General features: G+C 30.5%; 1 protein-coding gene across 1 annotated transcript in view; it reads right to left on the reverse strand.

Moving 5' to 3' along the window:
* Positions 1 to 10,009: 10,009 nt before the first annotated feature.
* Positions 10,010 to 25,862, reverse strand: part of LOC136979641 (ATP-binding cassette sub-family A member 2-like) — a 57,981-nt gene continuing 42,128 nt past the window's right edge. The window contains exons 35-50 of the mRNA XM_067275659.1: positions 25,317 to 25,377; positions 25,071 to 25,245; positions 22,039 to 22,154; positions 19,282 to 19,429; positions 19,066 to 19,189; positions 18,857 to 18,989; positions 16,144 to 16,264; positions 15,794 to 15,865; positions 15,620 to 15,726; positions 15,407 to 15,548; positions 15,212 to 15,346; positions 15,034 to 15,137; positions 13,579 to 13,771; positions 12,167 to 12,304; positions 11,940 to 12,086; positions 10,010 to 10,906 (exon numbers count right to left, since the gene is read on the reverse strand). Of these exons, the coding sequence (XP_067131760.1) occupies positions 10,868 to 10,906; positions 11,940 to 12,086; positions 12,167 to 12,304; positions 13,579 to 13,771; positions 15,034 to 15,137; positions 15,212 to 15,346; positions 15,407 to 15,548; positions 15,620 to 15,726; positions 15,794 to 15,865; positions 16,144 to 16,264; positions 18,857 to 18,989; positions 19,066 to 19,189; positions 19,282 to 19,429; positions 22,039 to 22,154; positions 25,071 to 25,245; positions 25,317 to 25,377 (1,955 nt within the window). The 3' untranslated portion in view covers positions 10,010 to 10,867. The remainder of the gene's footprint in view (positions 10,907 to 11,939; positions 12,087 to 12,166; positions 12,305 to 13,578; positions 13,772 to 15,033; positions 15,138 to 15,211; positions 15,347 to 15,406; positions 15,549 to 15,619; positions 15,727 to 15,793; positions 15,866 to 16,143; positions 16,265 to 18,856; positions 18,990 to 19,065; positions 19,190 to 19,281; positions 19,430 to 22,038; positions 22,155 to 25,070; positions 25,246 to 25,316; positions 25,378 to 25,862) is intronic.

The following is a 25,862-nucleotide window of genomic DNA, read 5'->3' on the forward strand; positions in this document are numbered from 1 at the left end:
AATTCTTAGCTTTCCCGATCTCCATTAAAAGTAGCCAAAGTTTAATAACTATATTCCAAAAAATTCAAATTTAATAGCTTCTTTCTTATATAAATTATTCAACAACTGTAACATGTTTTTAATTTTTAAAATATCTCGAAAATCTGGACCGATTGTATTTACAGTATTACATTTGGGTATTTAGTCGAACAAGCCACTATAGTTAAATCCATTGTTAAAGATGTATTGTTTAGAACTTTTCCCTCCCTCGAATGTATTTTCTATACGAATTTAGCCAGTGTTTGTCGTCATGCTGTTTAATCAAAAAAAGAATTTGCTATCTTATTCATGATTTAACAATAGACAAGTGAAAAACAATTGAAATAACTTTTAAAAATTATTTTGAAATATCTCAATTGTTACAACCTTCATTTTTCGATAGAATATCCGAGTAATGTTTCGGATAACTAAGAATAGACTATTTTGTTTGATTAAACAGTTCTCATTTCTAAATTATTCAGTCAAAATGACAATATATTAGGCTGCTTTTTTGAATTCGTGTATATTGTAACAATCATTTTCTTCACTGATTTAATGATACTCTGAAACAGTTCATTTTAATTGCATAAGCAAAATGAAGTTAGGCATGTTTTTTTTACTAAATATTCAACAATACATTGTGTATAGTCCTGTCACAAACCCTTATATTTTTATTTGGCTTCTACAGAAATAAGAATTGCTTCTATTGTTAGATAATGTACAGTACTAACAGACATTTCCCAGAAAAGATAGTAGTACAGCAGAATTCTTGTAATTGCTTTGTGACTCTCTTGTATTGATAACATAACCTCCTCCTCCATTAATAAGACCATAGTGGAAATTTCAGTTTTATTGCCAGAATGTGTCGGATACAAGTACTCCCTATAATAAGCTAGCACGGTGGTTTCCAAACTTTCTATACTTCTGTCCCCCTCTTTTTTGGGAAAAAAATGCTGCACCCCTTCAGTTTTTGTAACAATTTTTTATAAATACCATCCTTATAATTTATTTAATGGCCTACAAAACAATATACCTTATTAAATAAAGAATATCATTTGCCGGGGCCCGACTCGTAGAGACGTTTCGGCAAGAGCGCGGATGGATTTTTAGCATTCGTACCGGAGTCGTTTAGACGAGGGTGGCGAATTAGGCAACCATTTTGCCGATTTATTTTTTCAACATTTTTTTTAATACGAACAATTTGGTAAAAGCTGTGCACCCTGCAGATTGGAAAACACCGAGTTAGCATATGTTTGAAGAAATGTTAGCAATTTAAACTATATTGCAAGCAATGAACATTCAACATTTAAAGTACTAGTTAATACTGATGATCAGCTAAATATTGAGATTGACAGTGCAAAAAACAGCTTAAAAATGCTCATTTACTTGAAGATAATACCAAATAAGCAAAGTTATATATACCTATGTAATTGGGACACTAATAACAATAAGCAGATTTTACTGAATATCAAAGTTTCCAAAGCTCATGAGCAATTGTCTACAGGTTCTTATCACTCATAAATTAAATTAATTTTGTAATTCCAGATATTTTTAAACACAAATCGATTGTCATAAATAACAATTTTAGTTGTTATTAGCAAAAATTAAACTGGATAATTCTAGATACTTAAAAGAATTATTTATATTGAACGATTGAAGAAATAACTAAATTTTTGCATCTTTTAAGAGATAAAAAACCAAAGAGCTTGCGTAAGGAAAGTATAAATGGTCAACCTGCATAGAGGGACATGATTGATTGATTATTATAGTTAGAGAATTTTAATTTTGTATGCTTACAAATTTATACAGTAAACAAATGGCATGATTTGTATTCACCAACATGCATACAGTGAGACAAATGTTACACACAATTTATTGTATGCAATGTTTATATATTGCATACAATGAAAAACACTACAGACTGAATACAGAATAACTTTAAAATCCAAACTGCTTCTCTGACAAAGTCAGAATATACAGAATAAATCTAAAACATTCTAAATTATCTATATTGATGAATCATATTGTGTATAGTAGATAAGTGCATTACTCATCAGTATACATAGTTTAATAAAAACCTTGTTATAAATTCTACAATATCGCAATATAACATTATGATTGCAAATATCCTTGTTGATTCATATGATTCTCTTCACTTATGACTTTGTATTACTCTATTACTCATACCAGATGGATCATCATAATTACCAGTACCTCCTGATAGTGATTTAATGTAAAAGAGTTTTGAAAAATTGTAATTATGTGTCATTGATAAAGCATTAGTAAATGGGAAATTTGATTATTATAAGTACAGTAGCTCCTTGTATATTGCATATGGAGGAAGACAAACCAAATGAGCAATATATTGGATATATTAGCGTGACATATCTATCGGCTAAAGCACTTCTACATGTTTGGAAGCTTAAAAAAAATAGTGATATAACAAGGGGCTATTGTATTACCGGTAGTTAAATCATTATGAATTGGTAGTATTTAATAATAGTTTTGAAATGACTACGCTCATAAATCTGGCTATTTTGTCAAATCACCATTGATATAAATTTTATGCAGTTTTCTTTGCCAATTTGATTTTGGTATGCTAATTAAATAGAAGAGTAAATTACAATGTGAAGTACCAGAACAGACAAAGCAGCAAAATGAGCAGGATGCTTGAATAATCAATAGAGGATCCAAAAATCTTTAGAGGGATTAAGGAAAATTACAAAATTTTTTAATACTGTCTCGAAGTACTGGACTTTACACAGAAAAACTCCCAGAAGGGAGTGTGCAGGGCAATGCCTGCACTCCAAACTGGAGCTGCAGGGCTGTCCTTTGAATAATATTATATAGAAATCATTTGTAAAACAGTACCAGTAATGATGTATAATATAAAATCATGGAAGACAGTAGGAAATGACCATTTTGAGGAAAATAGTAGGAGTTACAAGGCTAGATAAAATAAGGAACACTGAAATAAGCACAGATGAGACCGAATTGGAAACATGAACAAAGACGAAGGGAAGAGACTATGGAGAAGATTGAGAAAAATATTCAAAAAGATACAATAGAAAACTCTACGGAATGAATGAAGACAACCAGTTTGATCCTTTTATTATTTTTTTTTGCTTAAATTTGGAACAAAAAAGATGTCAATCACTAGAAACTGGGTCTGGTGAATAGGAAAGGTTGCAAAATTTCGTAGACAAAGCTATTAATTTTCTGTATTAGGACTGCTGCAGTGTGTGAATAGACATGATCATGATGCAGTATTCTTTTGACTAGAGCTAGAGTGCCAGACATTCTTTATTTCAAAGGAAAATCCTTTAATTTTAGCCAAACCATCCTTGTCGTTTATTGAAACAAGAAAGGATGCAGTTTGTCCCTTATTTTCATTTTTCAATGCCTTTGCTTCATAATGGCAGTGGTGGATTTTCACACGGGCATATGTCACCCTTACGTATTAATCCACATTCTTCCCAACAGAAAGTTACAGTATCATTATCATCTGTTACTATTCTATCCAAAAATGATGCGCAATTTTGTCTTTTCAACTAAACAGTAGAAATTAATTTGAGCTGCTACTCCTACCATTAGTTGTGTCATGGAATGTCCACATTCCTTCATTAATTGCCTCACCCTGTGTTTTTAAGTGTTTAAAAACCATCAAATGGGATCCATTTAATGGTAATTTGATTTCTCTGACTCATATACATATGGCATTGCATACGAGACACATAAGTTGTACATTCCCTGTTTCCACTTTTTGGTAGATGGCATTGCTGCTTGCTCACAGATGTTCTGGTTTTGAACTAGAGTTTTTGGAAATCTTCTTTGTTGATTGCATAATCTCCCACGAAATCTAGCCCGTTAGGTCTCCAGGCTTCCGTCCCCTGGATTTTGGGGCCACTAGGGGACAGAAAGTAGTTTTGCAAGTACAAATAATGACAATGATTTTTCTAGAGATGAAGAATTCGACGACTGATTTTCAGGTATGCTTGGTACGACGGAACGACTTTTCCACATACGACACGTCACTGCATTGTTTACCATTATCTGAAAATGTAACTTTAGTGCCTGTAAACACTGTAAGCAATACAGGTACATTTTCGGATAACATCAAATAACATGTTAACATTTTGTATGCAGTAGAGTCGACTCCATTTTCTTGAAATTTTAAAGATAAGTATAGAAGCCGGTTTGTGTTTATTAGGGAAAAATTTAACTTGCAGAAGACAAAATAAACTGTGAGGAAACTAGGTTGACTGTTACGACATTTTCATCTGTAATAACAGTTAAAATATATCTTAATTATACCTAGAACTTCCAACTGTCCAAACTCGTCGGAAGACTCCCGGTATTCGGCAAAAATTTTTAAATTCTCGACTTTCAAACCGAAGCCCCTTCCTCGCGCATTTACTCGACGGGACGATGGACTTTACGGCTATGCATTAGAACAGACGGCAGCATTTTTATATTGCCGAGAGAGTAAAATACGTCAAATCTATCAAAAATTTTTATTTCTAGAATGGAAAACTCCCCGAATCAACTCTCGATTTCATTTACAGGTTCTCTTATAATTTTTGAAATATATTTTGTAAAACTCAAACTTTTTTAATGGCATCTTTTGTGTCTCGTAGTCTTAAAACATTCAATAATTTTGATCGTACTTCTGTAAGCATTTGACGTAGACTTTCGTTATCGTCCAATCTTAATGTTTTTTGATAATGCCCGAAATTATTGCCACTTATGGAAATAAGTCCTACTTAATAATTTCAACCCGACCGTTTTCACGAGCCGCATACACCTCTTGTAGATCCTTATTGCGGCTCCCATGTATCAGACCCCTATCCCTTATTACTAGTATTAGTGATCCTATACATATATAGAGTATAATATAGGTTATATATAAAACCGTGCCGGTACTCAGTTCGGTTGTCAGTATTCAGTTGAATCAACTGAATAAAAATTAGTGGTGAGATTTGCCATGTGTCCGAGTGAATACACTATATAGTTGGTGTTCAAGTTGCAGAATAAGTACCGGCATGGTTTCATAAATACTAGAATAAGAATTAAAAAAATTATATATAAAACATCATTTCAATATAGGATGTATTTTTGTTACATAGTATAAAGGCTCCTATTGTGACGAGGTTTGGCTATCCCTAATATTTACTGTATATATGTATATAAAATTGGTATCAATGAATATTAATGCTAGAATAGACTAGAAAAGTAAAATAATTTATTAAAAAAACTATCGATTTGTTCATTAAGAACTCATTTTAATTTGGTAAATAGTAATTTTTGAAAACAGAATTGGAGCCATCCATTAGTTAAATATAGTTTTTGAACTACGTGTACTTCTAACCCCACTCTCTACCTGTTGTGTACAATGATGTACTTTTAGCAAATCCTCTTACGTTTGATTACACGTACAGTACATTAGTCCACAGACCTCTTCCGACACCAAAAATTAACTTAAAAAGTTCTGTAGTATTAGTTTATTCACGTGACAAGTAAGTAGGTTTACAAATGCAAATTCGTATGCCACAAATACCACTAAAAAAGCCCACATAGACAATGCTCCCTCCTCATTTTGTACGACGACGTACTTTTGTGACTCGTCCTCCCTCCCCTAAATCAAACTGGCAATTAAAATATCTGTTGCGAAATGTTTACTCGGTAAAAAATTACACGTACAAATATTCACTGGTACACACAAGGCGAGTCGGTGAGTGTGTCTTGATAACTAAATTGTTAGACGGGTCGATCGAGAAGTGGATTGCATCCGTTGCCATTCTACTGCGATGACTAACCAAGAACCGCTGAGAAAGATCCATTATTGTTTCATATCCACATCTGTTAAATTTGAGAATTATACATATAACGATCAACTGATATGATTTTTTTTTTTACTTTTTCTATCCTGTAGGCACTAAAAGGCCCTTCGTGGATTTGGCCAGACCCACAACGGGAGATGACTGGTTAATGATTTCTCTATTCTGTGCAACTTTTACCTCATTTTATTTAGAAGCCACAGCTGTAAAAAAGGTGTGTGTCAGAAGCATCAAACAAACACCAGTTCACATTTAATATACATTTAATTTGTGTTTCTAGAAGTCCGTGGTGCTTTTTAGTGACACAGAAAGCACGTAACTAAAGTTTCGAAGGTTGAATTACTATCAAATGATCTCAATCTGGCAAAATGATTAATTATTCTTGCAAAGTTTTGGAACCAAGCATGCGAAAAATTGCTCAACCTATATTACTACAGTATAGTACAATAGTATTAACAACAATCTACTACTTGCGCACTGGCTCGCATATTAAATATACACCTACGGTGCACAAATTTTGAAGTCTGCCGGGCTGTGTTAAACACTTTTGAAATGGCCTGACCTAATTTCTTATATAGATAAAGAAAATGCTTGTAAAGTACACAAGATAGGGTCTTTTGGGTGAGGTCCCTGCTACTATTGTATGCTCGTACATTAATTCGGATCTGGTGGTAGAAACGCAGAGTATATTTTACTAACTTAAATGTCAGATTAACCCAATATAATTATAAAAATCAAAGCTGAAGGACAACAGATATATGTGGTTTGTAAGAGCAGAAAGTTAGGACCAACCCTGCACCCTCAATTTATAGCAGAATGAAGTCGTTAGCAGCTCCCGGCATGGCATTTAACATTTACTTTTTGCTAGTTTTATCTTGCAGTATATCTATTTTTGGTACACCTCTCCAACTAGCTCCGGATTCGGAGCTAGTTGGAGAGGTGAAATTATTACGAGAAACAAAAACAGCCGAACAATGTTTGTCCTAATATCACCTCTTGTACCGAGGAATACGAATTAATTGATACATTATTTCTCAGATACTAAGTTATATCTATCAACAATGTAATATTTTTTTATAAAGAATGTAAAAGCCTTATAGCCTGATGAAATTTTGTAAATGAAGTCTGTACCATTCTTTGGAAAATGACAATTTTGTCATAATTAAAGCAGTAAGCTTTTGTAATAATGACAACATTATCTGCGAAACTGGGCATTACATGAATTGATTGGATAAGACAACACAGAACATAAGTGATCTTCCAACAGGGGTGCTTCCTGGAAGGCTTTTCATGAGAAACTGGCCCTATATAAGTGTTAGGCATGTGAAGAAAACAGAAAATATCATATGGCCAGTCTGTCGGTTGTATCTTAAAATTAAATGTCATTTGTATTAAATATCTCTGGCTACAATATTACTATATATTAGTAATACAATATTCTACGAGATCCTTTACTACGATGACTAATGCGCATCTAATTTTAAGAATAAATTTTTTTCTAATAATGTATAGAATTAACCTATTTCTTATGTAATTTAACTATAATTTGTTAACATAGTTTATACATCACAAATTGATATTAAACAATTCTAAACATTAAATTGTATGGATAGGTGTATGTACATTTATACAACCATTGAGATTTATTGTTTAGAAAATAAAAATATAGCAAAACATGTATTTTAGCATAAGAAACCAGATTCCTGATGATGAAACACATTAAATCTTTAATACAAATTGTATGCTTCTTACAATTGCCAAATCTGATCATGGCTATAAGGAGCTATGTCACCAGAAGCAAGCAGCATTCTAACTGATCACATGGGTTGTTACTTCGATCTTGACTTATTTAAACTGACTTCAATGTAGTCACGGAGAGGCAATTATTATTCCCTTCCAAATTTTATATATTTGATGCATTCTTGTGCTAATTTTTTGTAATAAATGATGTACCGCAATCAAAACTGATATGTCCGACAGTAACGAGTCTACAAAAAGACCTCTTCGGTGAAAGATTATGGTAGAAATCTTGAATATGTACTGATATAATAGATGCCTCACATTATGGATTGTCCTCTCAGAATCAATATCCTATCCTCTATTATACCGCATAAGAAGTCTTCATTTTATTTAATATTATGCATCAAAAGAGGCTGGTATTCATATTGATCACTTCCATTAAAAATCAAGTCTACTTACACAGGTTAAATTGATATTGGCCATAATTAACTGACAACTTACATCAAACAAAAATCATTTGTTAGTCACTTAACTGTCTTTTCTTTTTGTGATAATTTCTTACATTAAAGAAGAGACCCAATTTCACATATAATACTCATTTATACACAGTGAAGTCTCTGTAATCTGACCATATATTGGACCAGTGGGTGTCAATTACTGGATTTTGAAAGTACATACTGTAAGTACAAAAACTGCACTTGGTTCCTATATTAGTTTATTGTATTAATCTGGACTGCGACCGTTTTGCCAAGCGTATGTCAATAAATGACTAGCGACCGACGGCGTACACACATTGTACTGTAAATCGGTTTCTCTGTCGCATACAACAAGCGGTAATACGAAATTTCACACGCACCATCCTACGGCAGCGTGTCGGATTACTCGACACGTCTGACTGGCAAGTTACAGACTCTATTGTACTTTAATATGTATACAAATTATCTTATAAGAAAATAGTAATGACACTAAAATTACATGATTAAAAATATGATAAAGTTAAGTAATTCAATTATTATAAATAGTTGTAGATATAACGCAATTGTTTATATACACATTCGATAAATGTAATTTTGTGTGTGTAATTTTGTTGTTCTCAAAACTGATCCTACACTTAAAAACTTTTCATAAACCAGAAGATACAACATAAGATGGAAAGTAAACAACCCATAAATTCTATCAAATGTTTAAATTAACAAATGATTAAGGAGACCAAAGTGTTTGCAGGAATTTATTAAGGTTATCTTCATGTATTAATTATTTGTTTTATTTCTAATACAAAGAACAATCTTCCTTATTACACCAATCAGCAAACGAAAACTGTGAATTTTCTTATAAACGAACATTTATAATTTCGAAATATTATAATACTTTGTGTTGCATTCATTGATGTTTAAGATTTCAAAATGATGCAAACCAATATTACAGGATAATTTCTAATGGATATAACTTAAATTCAGTTGTTGATATATAATGTAATTTATCATCCGAGAAATCGAGATTTGAATACGTTTACATATTTCCATACATTTATTTTAATTATTATTAATAATAAGATATAAAACTAAATTTTACTTTCAAAACTTACTAAATTTTAATTGTAATTCTAAATTATCCCATTAAGATGTTTTACTAAACATTTTATGATGCGTAAGCATTGTAAAATGGAGATTGTAGCAAGACTAGTTTTGCAATTTTTATGATTAATCATTAGTAATTTGGCTAACTAACAGTAATTTAATTCGTTACAGAAGAATAATACAAATAAACCTTGGGAGTTTGTTTTAAATGTCAATATTAATGTTCTAATTGAAAATTCGGACATCAAACTCAATTTCTTCTTTAATAAACCTACAAGAAGTTTAGATTAAAGAAAGTACAGATTGTTTCTTTTGTTGTTGGGACACCAACTGTATTACAAATTGAGTTAACTTACATTTTACTGTAATTTAACCCGAAATGCACCTATTAACATATAATTAAATCTTACGTTTTGGATTATTGAATTACAATTAGAGTTCTCGTACACCTGCAAATGCAGTATTATAGAATTTTCAATTATCATCTAATTAATTCAAGTACAAATTGTTTCATACACCTTGGCCAGGTAATACGAGATATTCGGTTGGGGCTCTTCACCTCATATTTTTAAAGTTCAAGAACCCCTTTTTGGTAATGCACAGTGACCTCGCTACATATTCATCAAATAATCTGTTCCCTTCAATAAGTAAATAGACCGGTCCCCACTACTATGCACGTTTATAGTCCAGCCGAGATTCGCGAAACGAGCCGAACGTGCACGTGGGATCGAAAATTTTTATCGTGAATTAAACGTATATATTTATATAATTATTTTATAAAAATATTTCGTAGATCTTGTTGATATTAAATTTATTTTATAAATCCATAACCACAAATACAATAAATATAAGTAAATTTATTAATTCACAAGATAATCACCTTTACATGCAATTATAAAAATCTATGAAAGAGTGGGAGAGATGCCACATAGTTAATGAAGGAAGAGAGAGTGAAAAGTTTAACAGTTTTATTTACACAAGCTGATTGCTCTCGGCAATATCAGTTAGAGGGGAAGATTTTATTCTACAATATGCTTACAAATGGGACAAGTCACCATTAGCTAAAAATATATATACACAAAAGATGGAAAAATTAAAAATGGTTCTGCGACCGATCACAAAGTCCAAAACAATGAAATCTGATATATTTAAATAAACTGTTTCATGATACGTACTACTTAATGATATGATAATGGAATGGTTTATATCTGTTGAATTATTGGACAGTTATTTTTATAATTAGAAAAAAAACGAAAAATATTACCTTTCTGTAACTTATCTCTTGTCAAATATATCAATAGCTTAAGATTATATATGTATATGTGTGTATACTTTGTTTATCATACTAGTATGTGTCAAATTAACTTACTCTTTCGATAAAAGAAACTTGTAATTCTACTTTTTACAATATTAATAGTCCTATATATTAAAAAAAAATGTGCAATGCTTTAAAAACACAACTAAAATTGAATAAAAAGTGTTATCAAAAAAAAACAAAGCTCTTGTCTGCTAAACTGTACAAATTATATACAAAATCTTTTATATTATATAGTGTTATAATGACCAGAAACGATAATTTTGTCCTTATATTTTTCAAGCTATGGCTGTTATAAAATTCATGCATTACATTTAAAGATGCAAATAATACTTCCATTTTTTTTTTCTGAGATGAAATGTTTATTCTTTATGAGCGGTTCAATATTCTACATCCATGTGAACGAATGCAAGACGGCTCTGGAAATAAAAATAAAAAAGACAAATGTATCAATCGGGCAGTTATAAAGACAAAAATTATTTTTATAAATTAAACTAATAAAATTATAATATTACACTCTTTATGTTTAATTTTTGAATTCATTTTTTTATTTATTTTTACCGTTAATAAAAACATGTAGAAATATAAACACTGTTGAATGGCTATCTTCAGGTATGCATGACAAAGTGGAACGTTAGTGTTGGTAAGGAAAAATGGGAAAGTGTAAATAAGTGGGAAAGATAAAGTATTACAGTGGCAATTGATGCACAAAACTAAATCTGCCTGGCAATCTCCTCTTTTAACTGTCCACACCTAAAGATGAACCATTAATCAAGTAAAAAACACTAGAATTCTTTGAACTTTGCCCACTGTTGACAAGGTGCAGCATTGATTAATTCAGCTGAGTAACCACAGTGGCTAGTTCATTCTTAAATTTTCTCTTATATTTTATACTTAATACAGTGGACCTTCATTATAGTGCTGCTCACTATATTGCACACTCTGTTATAGCGCGGGCGACATTCGCGACGCGATAAGCTCGAACACGTTTATACGGGTCCGTGCGGCATTAGTGAGTAGCGCATTTTATTGTTACTGCGTATTGAGTAATTGTGTATGTATTGAGTTTCTGCATGTATTTTGAATAGTGTTTAATTATTGTATGCATGATGAGTAAAAGAAAAGCTTACAGTGTGAAAGAAAAGCTTGACATTATTGCTAAAGTAAAGAGGTGAACCATGTTACACCGCGCCGCTCGGTATAACGCGGTTCACCTTATAACGCGGGTGTTGTTTTCCGCCCGATCTGCGCGTTATATCGGGAGTCCACTGTACTGAATTATTTTGATCTTAACCTATATTAATATTGGTCTATTTTGAGCATTAAAAATTGAATTTTTCATAAAACTTTCAAAAACTTTTAATCGTATAGTCAAACTTCAAAAAAATCTGTCAACTACATTTATTGATTTTTATTTATGCACTTTTTTTTTACACTAAATAATTAACTCACATGAGATCTTTGAATCTGAGTGCCAATGTCATCTTCACTACCATCTAAGCTTTCGTTCAAAGATGAAGAAGTAGGACAGCGCCTTAGAGAAATTTCATTCTCGTTACTTCCAATATCCGACTGTTGCTTGACAAAATTAATAAATACCTGAAAACAAAATTTAGTTAAAATTTTTAGTTAAAAAACTTCTAAAAACAAACTTTACATTTAAAATTTTTTTTACTCACATTATCAAGAGTGTTCTGACATACTGAATATTCATCAATTGGCAGATCATTCAGTGCAGATTCCATTTTAGAAAAAACATAAGCGAGAGAAATGTTTTCAGATTTCAATTCGTACTGTAACATATTAAAATGCTTTTCCTAATAAACAAAAAAAAAAAAAAAAGAATTCTTTTAATATTGCTGTAGTATATTAAATGCAGTCTGATACATCTATTAATTTTAAATATAAGTTTTTAAAGCAGACAAAATAATGCAGTAACTAAGATATGATACAATGGGTTTTTGGGACAACGGTAGAGTGTTTTCTCAATTGACAAACCGCCAGTTCACATAAGGTGTCCTTTAAAGGGCATCACAGGTGAACCGGTTGTTCGTCAACTCAAAAAATAATACTGTACGTGATATATTTCACTTAAAACTCTTTAATGTGCATTTATAAGCACCTAAAGTATACCCTTTTACTTGAAAAACAATTTATTTACTTTGTACTGTTAAAGGTTAAGATAAATATTACTAATTTAAAACTAATTGTTTAAAAACTTTTCGTTTAATTATTTGTTGTTCCCCTGAATTTTCTTTCAATTAAAAAATATTTACACATTTATCGTTTAATTTGATATTTTGAATATAAATGTCAAGTTAAATCGACCACCTAGTATGATAGTTTCATCTTGGAGCATGTTGGAGGTACACAGTTACATAGGTAACTACTTGACAACACAGAAATATTCACTGTATAATGCAATTATATGATTTTGGCTCTAATTTGCAATAAGATTTCTTGCATCCGTTAGTACAACTTCTCTTAAAAAAGTTACATTGATTGTGCCAACACTTTGCTGCAATATGTGGCTATCCTAAAGCATTGACATAATCCATGTAAGCTTTTTTGTGGAGTTTCCTGGAAGAGTTTTACTAAGATACAAGATACCTTACAGCAAATCATATAATTTGTGCCACATATTATCTGAATATTTGTGTTTTTAAATGGCTACCAATGCAAATGTGCACCTACAACAGTTATGAGTCAATCGGGATTAATTCGCCTCATGAAAAATGCAGTATTAGTGAACATCTTGCTTAAGTGAACAGTCAGAAAATTCCTCTTGAACATGTTGTAAATTGTTATTTGAACTTCATATAAGTAAACATTTCTTTTAAGTGAATAATTCCCATAAGTGAATATTTAATTTTCCCCAGATGGTCTTGTATTCCTTTTAAGTTACCAATTCTAATTTCTCTAGTTGTTACCTAGACAATAATAAGTGCCTGGTTAATTTCCTTTATGCCCTTTATGTTTTTAATTAAATTAATCAAATATTTAATTTATTTATTGAAGACAGATTATTGACAACAATATGCTAATTATGATTTAATTAATTAATTATGACAATTAAATATGTAATATTCACCTTTAGTATGGCGTCGGGAAATGTTCTCCGAAACCATCTTTGTACGACTTCCTGCTCACAGTCTTTTGTACGAAGAATTATGTAATAACCTTCTCCAAATCTGTTCTTTAAATGCTGAATACTTCCAAGACATTTGAAATGCCCATTTACCATAATGGCTAATCTTGTGCATAATGCTTCACATTCTTCCATGCTGAAATTTTTTTTTGTAATATACATAATGTAACATTATTATAAACATAAAAAGTTTTTAAAATTTGTTTATCAAGATTTTAAACAAATATTCTGAAAATTTTGTCATTAACAATATGTAGAAGTTGGTACTTCATCGTAGTGAAGAATTAAGAAATAAAATCTCATCTACAGACTACAAAAATTTACAGGTATACCTCGAGTTACGTCGTTTCAAGTTACATCATTCTCGATTATACGTCGTTTGTCAAAAAAAGTATATGGAAAAATAAAAATCAAGTTTAAGTCATTTTATTCGACTTTACATCCGTCCGCCACAATTATTGAAGTCGTAATATCACTAGAAAAGTGTTAAAAGCGCACAAAATCATATTAAAATATGTACATTTACAGTAAATGTTAATATAATCATCATAAATCCTAGAGAATGAAACATGAAAACATCTATGTTTCTGTGTCGTCGTCTTATTTAGTGGTCTTTAAGTGCTCGTTATTGGCGTTTTCCACCGTAGTTTCAATTTACGTCGTAACTACACAAGTAAATTCGACTTACGTCGCCTCTCCTGGAACCAATTACTGTCGTAAGGAGAGGTATACCTGTACTTATAAATGGATGAATAAAACAAATTTGTTATGTCCTTCAAATCTTACATTCACCCGAGGTCAAGAATCACTCAGAAGACAATTTTAATTCACAGATCTTTTATTCATATGAATTTTAAATTGGCGCTTTCATTGATTCCTCCTAAATAAAGGTATAATCTGACAGAGTTTATAGTGTTTTTTGTTTTCCCCTTAATACTTCTATCACAATCAATCACAAGCAAAAATGTTTACTTCTTAATTCTTCATTTTGAAACTGATTTAACTTTTAAGAAAATCAAAAAACCAACATTAAATGGATTACTTTTTTAAATGCAGATAATAGAAGTCTAAAGTTTATTATGATATAACAATTTTTTTTAGATTATTTACATCTCATTACTCGATAAGACTAAGGAAATACCATTCATCCTGAACTGTGTTACATACATATGTACGTACGTAACCACACAGATTATTGAAAGTTATCTGAAACCAACCCATTGATTTAAAGCATCCATAATTATAACATCATTTTCTTTTCATGTTAGTTCATATAAGATAATTTATCCAGATTTATTACATTAATTGTAAATAATTTTGTAATGGTTTAATGATTTACATTGATTATACTTTTACCACATTGTTCAGAATATCTTTAAAAGCTTTATATTAAAATACCTGTGTGAAGTGAAAACAACCGATCTGTTACTTTTGACTAGTTCAATAACTAAATCCCATAAGAATCTTCGCGTGTACGGATCCATTCCTGTTGTTGGTTCATCCTGATAAATTAAAGAAATAATATATAAAACTGATAATTTGAATAATTCATGTAAATGCAAATAATAAATTTTACCATATAAATTAATGGCGGAGCACCGAGAAGCGCTATGGCGGTTGATAGTTTTCGTTTATTGCCACCGCTGTAAGTTCCACTTGGTCTGTCAGCATAATGAACCAAATCTAATTTTTTCAATGCCCATTCAATTACCTAAAATAATTTCAATGAGATTATTTTGTTCTTTTAATAATAATAAATTTAATTTTGTACCTTTTTTTCTTCTTTAGGAGGGATGCCTCTGAATCTAGAATACAGTTGCAAATGTTCTCTGGCAGTTAATTCGTCGTAAAGAGCATCAAACTGGGGACAGTAACCAATAAACTGCCGAATCTTATGTAAATTGTTTCGAATACTGCAATTTTATTTAATTCTGATTATTTTTTTTTAACAATTAAATAAACGTAATAACTAAGCGTTAATAACCTGTATCCGTTTAAAAATGCATCGCCCGCTGTTATGGAAGTATCACCTGTCAACATTTTAAATGTTGTTGATTTACCAGCACCATTTACACCCAAGAGACCAAGACACTATACAAAATTAAACACAGTTTTTACAAGAAATTTATTATATATAAAAATAGCAACAGCAACTTACTTCTCCACCCGAAACTCCTAAACAGAGTCTGTCAACTGCAAGATGCTTCCCTAATTTTCTTGTTTGATATACCTTAATTTAAAATAATATTCAGAAAAAGTACATTAAAAATGTGAGTTTATATTTTAATAATTTATTATAAAATTCCCAAAATTTTTTTAAACAAATTGAAAATATTCTGACTAATCTTTATGACATAATTTCGAATCCGAATCCTAACATTTCCTAAAAAATTTAATTTATCTATAGATTTTAATCCAAGACCTTCCTATTGTAGTTTATTTTTGTTAAATGCAAAGCTTTCAACATTGCAAACAGTTATTTTTCAAATATGTTTTATTAAAGCTTACCTTTGTAAGATTATCTAAATGCAATATATCGTTACTAGCTTGGCCCGTTAAGACTCGACGACGCTCAAATGAAACATCTACATCTTCGTCTTTTATTACATATTCTGGAACTTTGACATTTCTGCAATAAGATTTCATTTTTTAAATATAAGTAATATGAACAATTTCTGTTTGTAACCTTGTCTACTTGGACCTTGTTTAGTAATAGGACTTATTATACCGGCATTGTTTCTGGTTAGCAAATAGAGGCGACCTTTATCAAAAAATCAAACCGAAATATCTTTATTTTCGCAAGTTTTCATTTTTCCACTAAGATCGCCTCTATTTGCTAATCGGAATAACACCATTATAATAAGTACTATTACTAAACAAGATCCGAGTAGACAAGGATACAAACGGAAATTGATAAGAGTAAGGACATAAAGGAAAAAGAATTAATATGTTATATTAAGTTTAATAAATAATAATACTGTCATTTCAATTGCATTATCGAAGTTTAATATCAACAGAAAATTTTAAAGAATATATAATATATTCAAAGTGTTTAATATTTTAAATTTTGTGTTCTTCTAAATAGAACAAAGATTATAACTTAAAATTAGTTTTAAAATATTTTTGCATGTGTTAAATAAATTTGAAGTATTCTAATATCTAAAATAAAATTAGCACAAAAACTATTGTAAAAAAAGTACTTAAATAAAAGAATATCTGACTACGGTATTAGATAAATGCTTTATAATCATGTTAATTTATTACTTTAAATAGTTTGAGACTGTATTATTATAGTTAAATAATATAAAAATAACCAAGTCTTCCATAAAAGATTTGCTTATTTCAAATTCTTTATATAGAATCAATTTTCAAATGAACTTTAATAAATAAATTTTTCAATAGCATTTCAAAAAAGAAGGAACTATTTATGTCCAACAATATACTTATATGCAAATAAAATTAAGATTATATATACAGGGTGTTACGAAACTTGTGGGCAAAAATTTAAGGTGTGATAGAAAGCATCTAAACAAGCAATTTTCACCATACAATGCATGGGCGGAGAGCAAGCAGTGAACCGCTAGACGGCACTGTAATGGAAAGCATAAAGTGCGAGTTTTCTTACACGTCGTCATTTCTACCGTGGATTTAAGACGGCATGGCAACATACAGTAATCAGGAAAAGGCGGACATGCATATCATTTTGGTGTTTCGTTCTTTCATGTGACAGTAACGGATACCTCCTAGCGGTTCACCGCTTGCTCCCCGCCCATGCATTGTATGGTGAAAATTGCTTGTTTAGATGTTTTTTTTTATGCCACCTTAAATTTTTGTCCGTGAGTTTCAAAAAACCCTGTATATATATATATGAGGACAATCCAATAAAGTAACTTATATTTTAGAATTTAAAAAAAACCCAAGTGAAAAGAAACATTAATTATATGCATCTGAAAGTCACTCTCAACCTATTTTCAACATAGTCGCTGTTCAAACTGAGGTACTTATCATAATGGTGCAACGGCTTATTAATTCCATCGTCATAGAATTTTTCTGCCTGAGACTTCAGCCACTCTGCCTGCCTGTAGTTCCATGTCGTTGTCTAAGCACTGCATTGCAAGCCACAACTTCATGCATAGAAACAAATGGTAGTCGCTCGGTACATGATCTGGACTGTACGGTAGATGATCAAAGAACTTTCATCCGAATCCATCCGAGAGCTGTTGAGTGCAATTGGCCATTGCAGGCAGGCATTGTCATGAAAAACAAAATCTTAAAACTCAATTTTCCCTAACATTTGTTTTGAATTACTCCTCTTAACTTTTTTAATGTTTCACAATATCTCTCAGAGTTTATTGTTGAACCACATTCGAGGAAATTCATCAGAAGCACACCCTTCCGGTCCCAAAAAACAGTCACCATGATCTTTCTTGATGACAACATTTGCAAACATTTCCTTGGTTTTGTGGAGAACTTCTGTGTCTCCACTACATAGACTGGTTTTTTTGTCTCACAATTCACATGTTTTATCCATTCCCAGTTATGACACGATCAAGAAGTGAGTCACCATCTCTGTGGTAAGCTTCCAGAAATGTCAACAATGCTGCCGTGCACTGTTTTTCGCGGTCATCTGACAAGATTTTCAGTATCCATCTGGGACAGAACTTATGGTAGCCTAGCTCGTGCATTACAACTCCATGAAATTTGTGAAAACTCAAACGAGAGCTCTATAATCGTGAAGCAGAAATTTTCACAAATCCTTCCATTTATTTTTGTCACCATTCATCATTCAAAATGCTTGGTCGGCCACTTCATCTTTCATCGTGAACATTAGTGCAGCCATTTTTAAACATAATGAGTAAATGCGAGTGAGGCAGTGGGCATTATGTTGTTTCCATACACCTCAAAGTTGTCGGTAAATTTCAATTGGTTCCTGGTTTTTTGCCAACAAAAACTTAATCACTGACTGCACTTCACAACTCGCGAAATTTTCAACTGCATCGCATATTTTAAGAATTCACAATGGGCAAAGCAGAAGCAACACAAACCACTCAGTAACATAGCTGAACACGTAATGAGTGAGAAGACACACTGACACCAAAATGGCAGCTCTAGCAACCAAAACGTAAGTTACTTACCGGATTGCTCACGTATATTGCTTGTCATACATATTTAAATAGAATTTATTACACATAATTTAGAAAAATTATCTGAATTTACTTACTTTGGTTTTCTGAAAAAGTTAAATTCACACAAAAGTGTAATGAAAAAGAATACCAAGCCACAAAATGCCATAGCAATTAAGTTTCTTGTAACTAAATTCCATGCAAACGGAGATTTCATTTTATCATATTGACCTAAAAATTGTAATACCAAATTATGAAAATTATAATTATATTAAATATATATATATATTTTAAATAATTTTCTAACCTGTTTTGAAAAGAAAAAAGTTTTGATATTCATTAAATGCAATGTCCATTAGTCCTCGACCCAAACAGTAATTAGGGAAAAGTAGAAAAATCATTTTCAGTAGTTCATGAACTTCTCCTAAGTACTAAATAAAAAATTTAATTTAAGAAACTCTTACTCTCGACGTTAATAAATCCGTGAAACAAAATAAATGATTGCCTTTCAAAGTATACTTACTGCATCGTACGAGAAAACTTCGAGTAAAAAGCTAGTCACAACGCAGGTTATTCCAACGAATAGATTGATAACAATTAAAAATATGTAAGCCGTACTTGGTTCTTTAAATAAAAATGATACGGGATACATCATCGGTGTTATAGACCACCTTAAAAAAATTTGAATATATAATGTTAAAAATTTTATAAATAGTTAATGTTCAAATTATTATTAAACAGTAAAATTTAAAAATTTATGATCTAGATACATAACTCAAAACGATAACAACAGACTGGTGATGAGTGTAGTGAGCTTCAGAAACATCTTTTATACAAGATACAGAAATTTATTTTATGTCCACTCCTTTAGGTTTAATTTAATTACTATTATCATCCCCACCTAATATTTTTACTCTATCAATTCATTAATCTTTGTTTGTGCATTATTATTATTTTATTCATACAGATAACATTCATATACGAATAATATAGTCGAAATAAGAAAGGTATTACCTTTGTTACAGCCAAAATTACAACAACAAAGATTCCGACCCGAGAAGTGCGGGATCATATGTCACGATTGAAAAGCAGAGGAAAAATGTCCCATCCCCCACTTCCAATATGCCATCATTGCTTCGATTTAAGATATTCATAAATTATCTTAATTTTATTGTAAAATAAGTTCTAATGTTTTCAAATTATAATGTCAATATAATTAAATTTGTAAAATTAATGAGCAATCTATATACTGTATATAAAAATCAATTCTTGTTGATTTGTCCTTTATACAAATATTATTCTTATTCTTAAACTGATCTGGACCAAAGTTTGTACGAGTATTACTTAGACCTTGGGATTGACACTAAGATATATATTAACCCCCAAATATTGGGGTAATGTATAACTTAGTGTCGATTCCAAGGTCTAAGTAATACTGGGGTATTATATAGATTCCCATCCTTTACATATGCCATTTGTTAACAAAAATAATAAATAAATACCAATGTTGTTGGATTGTTGATAATAGATTTTTGGTTTTTTTGATTGTTGAGAAAAGATTGTTGATTTTCCTGCCGACACCTGCCAAGTAGTTTAATGCCCGCCTAAGGGCATTATACTACTTGGCATTACTGTGAAATCATGTTAAAAAGTTGTCCTTTTAGTTGAGTGTCTATATAGATGAGAGTATCTATTGGGAGACAGATCTGAGGAAATATACCAAACAAGTTTTGCAACTCAGTGATGACAAATTCACTAAAGATCCAATTACTAATTTGATAACACTTACTACATAAACCACAAATGGATATACAAGAGCAATATTGGCATCTAAAAACAAAAGCATTGCCAAATGTACTCAGTGGAGTTTTTAAAATCCTTGAAATCAGCTGGACTACCACCTCATAACCTAAAGCTATAGGTTCAAGCACCAGTGATGCTTTTGCAAAATTTGGATCCACTAAAGTTATGCAGTTGGATGAGAATGATTGTTTATTTTTGTCCCAAAAGCCTGAGCAATTTTTTGTTTCAGTTTCATTATTATTAATACTTATGTCAATAAATGCACATTTTAATTACTAGGACCATTGCTTTTTATCGCCCTCTGTCAATTCAATACTCTCTCAAAAACCCAAGCAACGCTGGGCATATGTCGCTAATTAAATGTATAAATAGGAAAAAACAAATCTATTTTAACGTAAGGTTGTTCTTAAAATTTTGAGTATTTATTAATAAATTATTTTATAATAGAATTAATAAAATTCTATTATAAATTTCATTTGACAAAATAAAAATTTATATAATTAACAAAATCCACCATTTTGTCTACATCATACACACGTCACTATGTCTTTTGGTGCGAGTTTTTCCAGAGTGACCAATTTTGACAGAAGAGCAAGCATAATTTTTGGACAAGTTTTGGCACAACTTGGCAACTTGATCTTGCAAGTAACAATTTTTAGACAGATGCTTAGTTAGTCCATGCAAATCAGAAGCATCCAATGTCTGTACATTCCATGTCATCAATATGAGGACACTGATTAATTTGAGACACAGCATATTAGCAGTTCTACGTGGACAAAGTTGCGGAGTTCTTAAAATCAACATTGTCTGACTGGATCGAATTTCCTTAATGTTACAATAATGACACACACTTTTTTGTTTCTAAAATCAACATTTTGCTTATATCAAAGCTATCAAACAAACCAGTTCTTAGAGATGTTCTTTCCAATCCATGTAACCTATGACATCTCATTTGGGTCTCACTTCATAACGTATGGCAATGGACATGATTTTGGTATATGCGCAACTCTAAAGACAATGTACCGTATTTTAAGGACTATAAGACGCACTTTTTTCTTCGAAAAATTGCCTCCAAAATTCAGGTGTGTCTTATAGTCTGTGCGTCTTATAGGTATTTTTTTTAAAAAATTGCTTAAAAATTAAGGTGCGTCTTATAGTCCGTAGCGTCTTATAGTCCGTAAAATATGGTAATTTCTTGTACCAATACAATTTGTCTTGTAAGTATCATACCAATGGCATAGAAATTTATCAAAACATTGTATTCAAGAACACGGCAAGTTATTAAAACTTGCCGTGTTCTTAAATACAATGTTTTGATAAATTTGAAGTTATAAAAGATCATTGCATAGTTTTTAGAGCTTTAAAGTCTTTAATTTATACATAATTTCTGTAGAAAATATAAAGAAATCCATAATAGTTGGAATATCTAATAATAATTATTTTATTAATTTGAAAAAAAGATATGTATTTCACTTACCCATAAATTAGAAAGAGTGAAACAACGGCAGGAAAGTTTTTATGCGAAGTATATGCAGGAATGTCAAAAATTAATAAAATTAAAACACAACAAGTTGCAGGAACAACATAACTACACTGTAAAAAAAAAGATAAATATATAAATACATAATTTTATTAGCATTTTTTTTATTACTTCAAATAATAAATGTATATAAACGTGCCCAACAATTCACTAACAATTTGCATTGTTGAAAATATTGTTTAAAAAAATTGAAAATATAGAAGTTATGCAGGAGAAAAAATTACTAAAAGTAACAAAGCGTAATATAAAGTTAAAATATGTCTAAAACATCAAGAAACTGTATAATTATTTTCAATATTGTAACAGAAAAATAAAGACAAATAATATTTAGAATTACTATATAAATTATTTTTTTTTTAAATAATTTTTAACTAAAAATTAAATTTATATTTATCATATAAAGCCAAAATCTGTTAAAATTAACAGTTTGAAATGAAATAATGTATAATTTCATTAGTTGATTATTAAGGGCCAGATATATGCACTGCTGCATCGTGTTAAATAAAATACCTTTTATATGCATTATGCATGTTAAAAGCACCAGTAACATATGCTTAAATATGCAGGTTAAAATGCATATGTACTTTATATGTACTTTACTTGTGCGCACAAGCAAATCTTATTGTCATTTAATGACTTTGCTACACTTTTTAGATGAGATGGGATAAACATGCAACAATAGGTGACAAGGGATTTGAAAATTATGAATCACAAAGCATGTATTAAAATAATGTTTCATATAGGAGGTGCATAATCAAGTCAATTATAAATAAAATTACATACTCAATAAAATTTTATAAGTTTCTACGCTATTTGATCACTATTGAATTTATTTCTATCTATACAATTGTTTACAAGACATTTGAAGCACTGGATTAATCTAGTTTCCTTTGGTCTGTAGTTACGTTACTAGTCTAAAGTAATCATATATTTTTGTTTATAGAGTTGTACAAATAATGAGAAATGAGTAAACACTCTTAAGTTATTCACTAATTATAGATTTAATGTTAAAGTTAATAGTAATGTTTTGTTCCAACTAATATTACAAACTACTAAAAAGTTAGTTTCAGGCAACTAGAACTTACTTTTGGATCATTTTGACACACAATGCTGTACTGATGTAAGGTCATTAACATGCTACTTCACTTGAAACAAATTTCTTTTAGCAAGAAACAATTTGTGGCATACATTACAATAAAGAATTCTTCTGCTTTAAATGTCTTGGATCAAAACTCTTGTATGTAACTTTCTTAACAATTGTGAGATAAGCCGAGAGTCACGAGTGATAGCAGGTAACCACTTAATCACCACAAAATCGGTAAGATTCAACCTCGATGTCGAAGGATGGAGATTTATGAGTGTAAAATGCAAAGATGAACGATCGCGTAATGACCCTTCTCCTAACGTCAGGATGCCGACACCAGATAGTCAATTTCGTGGACTAACATGCATAAACTGTTATGTTTTAGGAGGGATATTTTTACAAGTGGAGCATTGCAAACGTTCTAATATTATACTACCTCCACTTGAGATTTATTCTTGTCTTCGGTTGTTGCTACGGTCTTTATATTGGGAGAATATCGGGAGGAGAATGTGAATCTTGAAGAGTAACTTTATGTGCGCATTATAAAATATTGCCAACGTCTTATGTGGCTCTCTCTTCTGGAGATTATCTAATATGGCGACTTCGGACCCATCAAAGGCCGCTCTTATGTGGCCAGTTTGGGTCTCGCCGAACCTATAATGAACTGTGTGAGTTGTTATGGCAAATTCTGTCTTCTAAGAACTGCACACTAAAGCAGGAAATCTACCCCCTTTTTATAAGGATGGCTGGGTAACTGACTCAATATCATAGGGCATTGAGTAACTTTTAGTCAAAAAGAAAAGGAAGTTCGCTTCCTTTCTCTCTCGGAAAAATATACATCCTTCTTTTTAAAATTTTATCAAGAAATAAAATGTTCTTTTATAATATTTTAAAATAATTAATCCCTTCAAAAAAATTAATTCCCTCATCCCGTGGATCTCAAACAATTGTTTACTCATTGTTTGAACCAATGTAAATCAATATAAAAATCTTTTCTGTGCATGCTCTATACATTCAAGTTTACTTTACTCATAAGAAATTAATTTCCTTATATTTAATTAAACATTATATTTACTCAATCTTTTGAAAGATTTAAATTTAACAATATTAACAATTAAGACATTAATTAATTATTTTAAATTAATTTGTAAATTGTTAATTAATTTTATAAGATTGTGCCGAAAGCCTGGAAATATTTTTTACCGTTTTTACACATCGAGGCTGGAAAAAGCAGCCTATAAAGCTCTGCCGTAAGGACTGTTTGTTTCCAAAGTATGTAAAGGACATTAGAAATTATGATACTTCTGTGCATTAAATTTGTAATATATTAACAATATTAAATTAATAAATATTACATTTACTATAATTTTGATCCAATTAATTCAAAGAATTTTGAGAATTTGAAAAAAAAAATATTTCTGGGACTTCAGAAGAATGAGTTAGATGGTTCAAATTTAAAACATTTGAATTTTGCACACTCACCTGCAATTGGATGTCAGAGTAATATTTCTCATGTGAACCATACATGTGCAAAACAAATTCAATGCACAGGAAACATAAATGGACTCTAGATCATTTGAAAGAATAGCATTCGCAATCATGCAAAACAAGTTACAAAGTGTATAAAGCATTAATTACTCCTAAAAATTGTTCAAATCTGCAAAATGTGCAGTAAAAAATGCATTATCAAGTAACTTTAATTTGATCCATTTGGATCAAAATCGCATTTATAATCAAGGTTTCAATATCGTAAAAGTTAATGAAAAGTATACGAATCTGGCACTTATTAAATACATAATTTCACATCACTACAAAGTCAGAAACAAAGTGGAAAATAATTAGAATAAAAATAGTCGCATCACGCTAAATAAAACTGTTTATTTACCATGTCCCAAAAGTAATTAGCAACCCAGTAGATGACAGCATTTACTCCACTGACATATTGGAGATGTTTGGCTTTAATGTATCTTTCATATACGAGAAATAGGACAAAACTGGCAGGAACAAATGACATGGCTACAATGATGAATATTGCAATCAAGACATCCGTTCCTTGCAGACTGTAAAAAATTATATAATTTTAAATTTATTTATTAATTATTAATTGATGTAAATAATAATAGCAACTTACATTTGATCTTTCGAGAGCATGTACGACGTATCCGTCATTGGATGATTAATTACTGTAATTCCTGCAATTTTTTTAAATTAAAAACTATATTTTGTTCTTCTGTATTGTTATCTCTTAGATTTATTTATATATTCAATTATTTAATCTAACAATAAAAATAGCTAGCATTTCATATTATTAATAAGTGTGTAGAGTACTGTCTTTAAATCAATAGATCAACTTGATTTAAATCTCCACTATATCATCATCAAATTAAATCATTTAGAGCAGTCTTATACTTTCGGTAACATTAAATATTTGTTAAAAAGCTTATAGAAAGTACAAAAATTGTTTGATACGATTGATTTATAATTACTAAAATTGAATACAAATAAAAGAATGAAAAACAGCTAATACAAAAGTAAATCCAGTACTGATCTACTGTAAAATAATATGAAAAAGTATTATGTCTTTAAAAAAAAGGATAAATATTGTGTTTTGTTTAAAAATTCTATTGTTAACACAGTTTGAAGTAACTAACAGCTTGAACACAAAGCAAAATTACAG

The sequence above is a fragment of the Centruroides vittatus genome, unplaced genomic scaffold (genome assembly GCF_030686945.1).
Source record: "Centruroides vittatus isolate TY-2023 unplaced genomic scaffold, ASM3068694v2 contig_630, whole genome shotgun sequence".
Taxonomy (NCBI): domain Eukaryota; kingdom Metazoa; phylum Arthropoda; class Arachnida; order Scorpiones; family Buthidae; genus Centruroides; species Centruroides vittatus.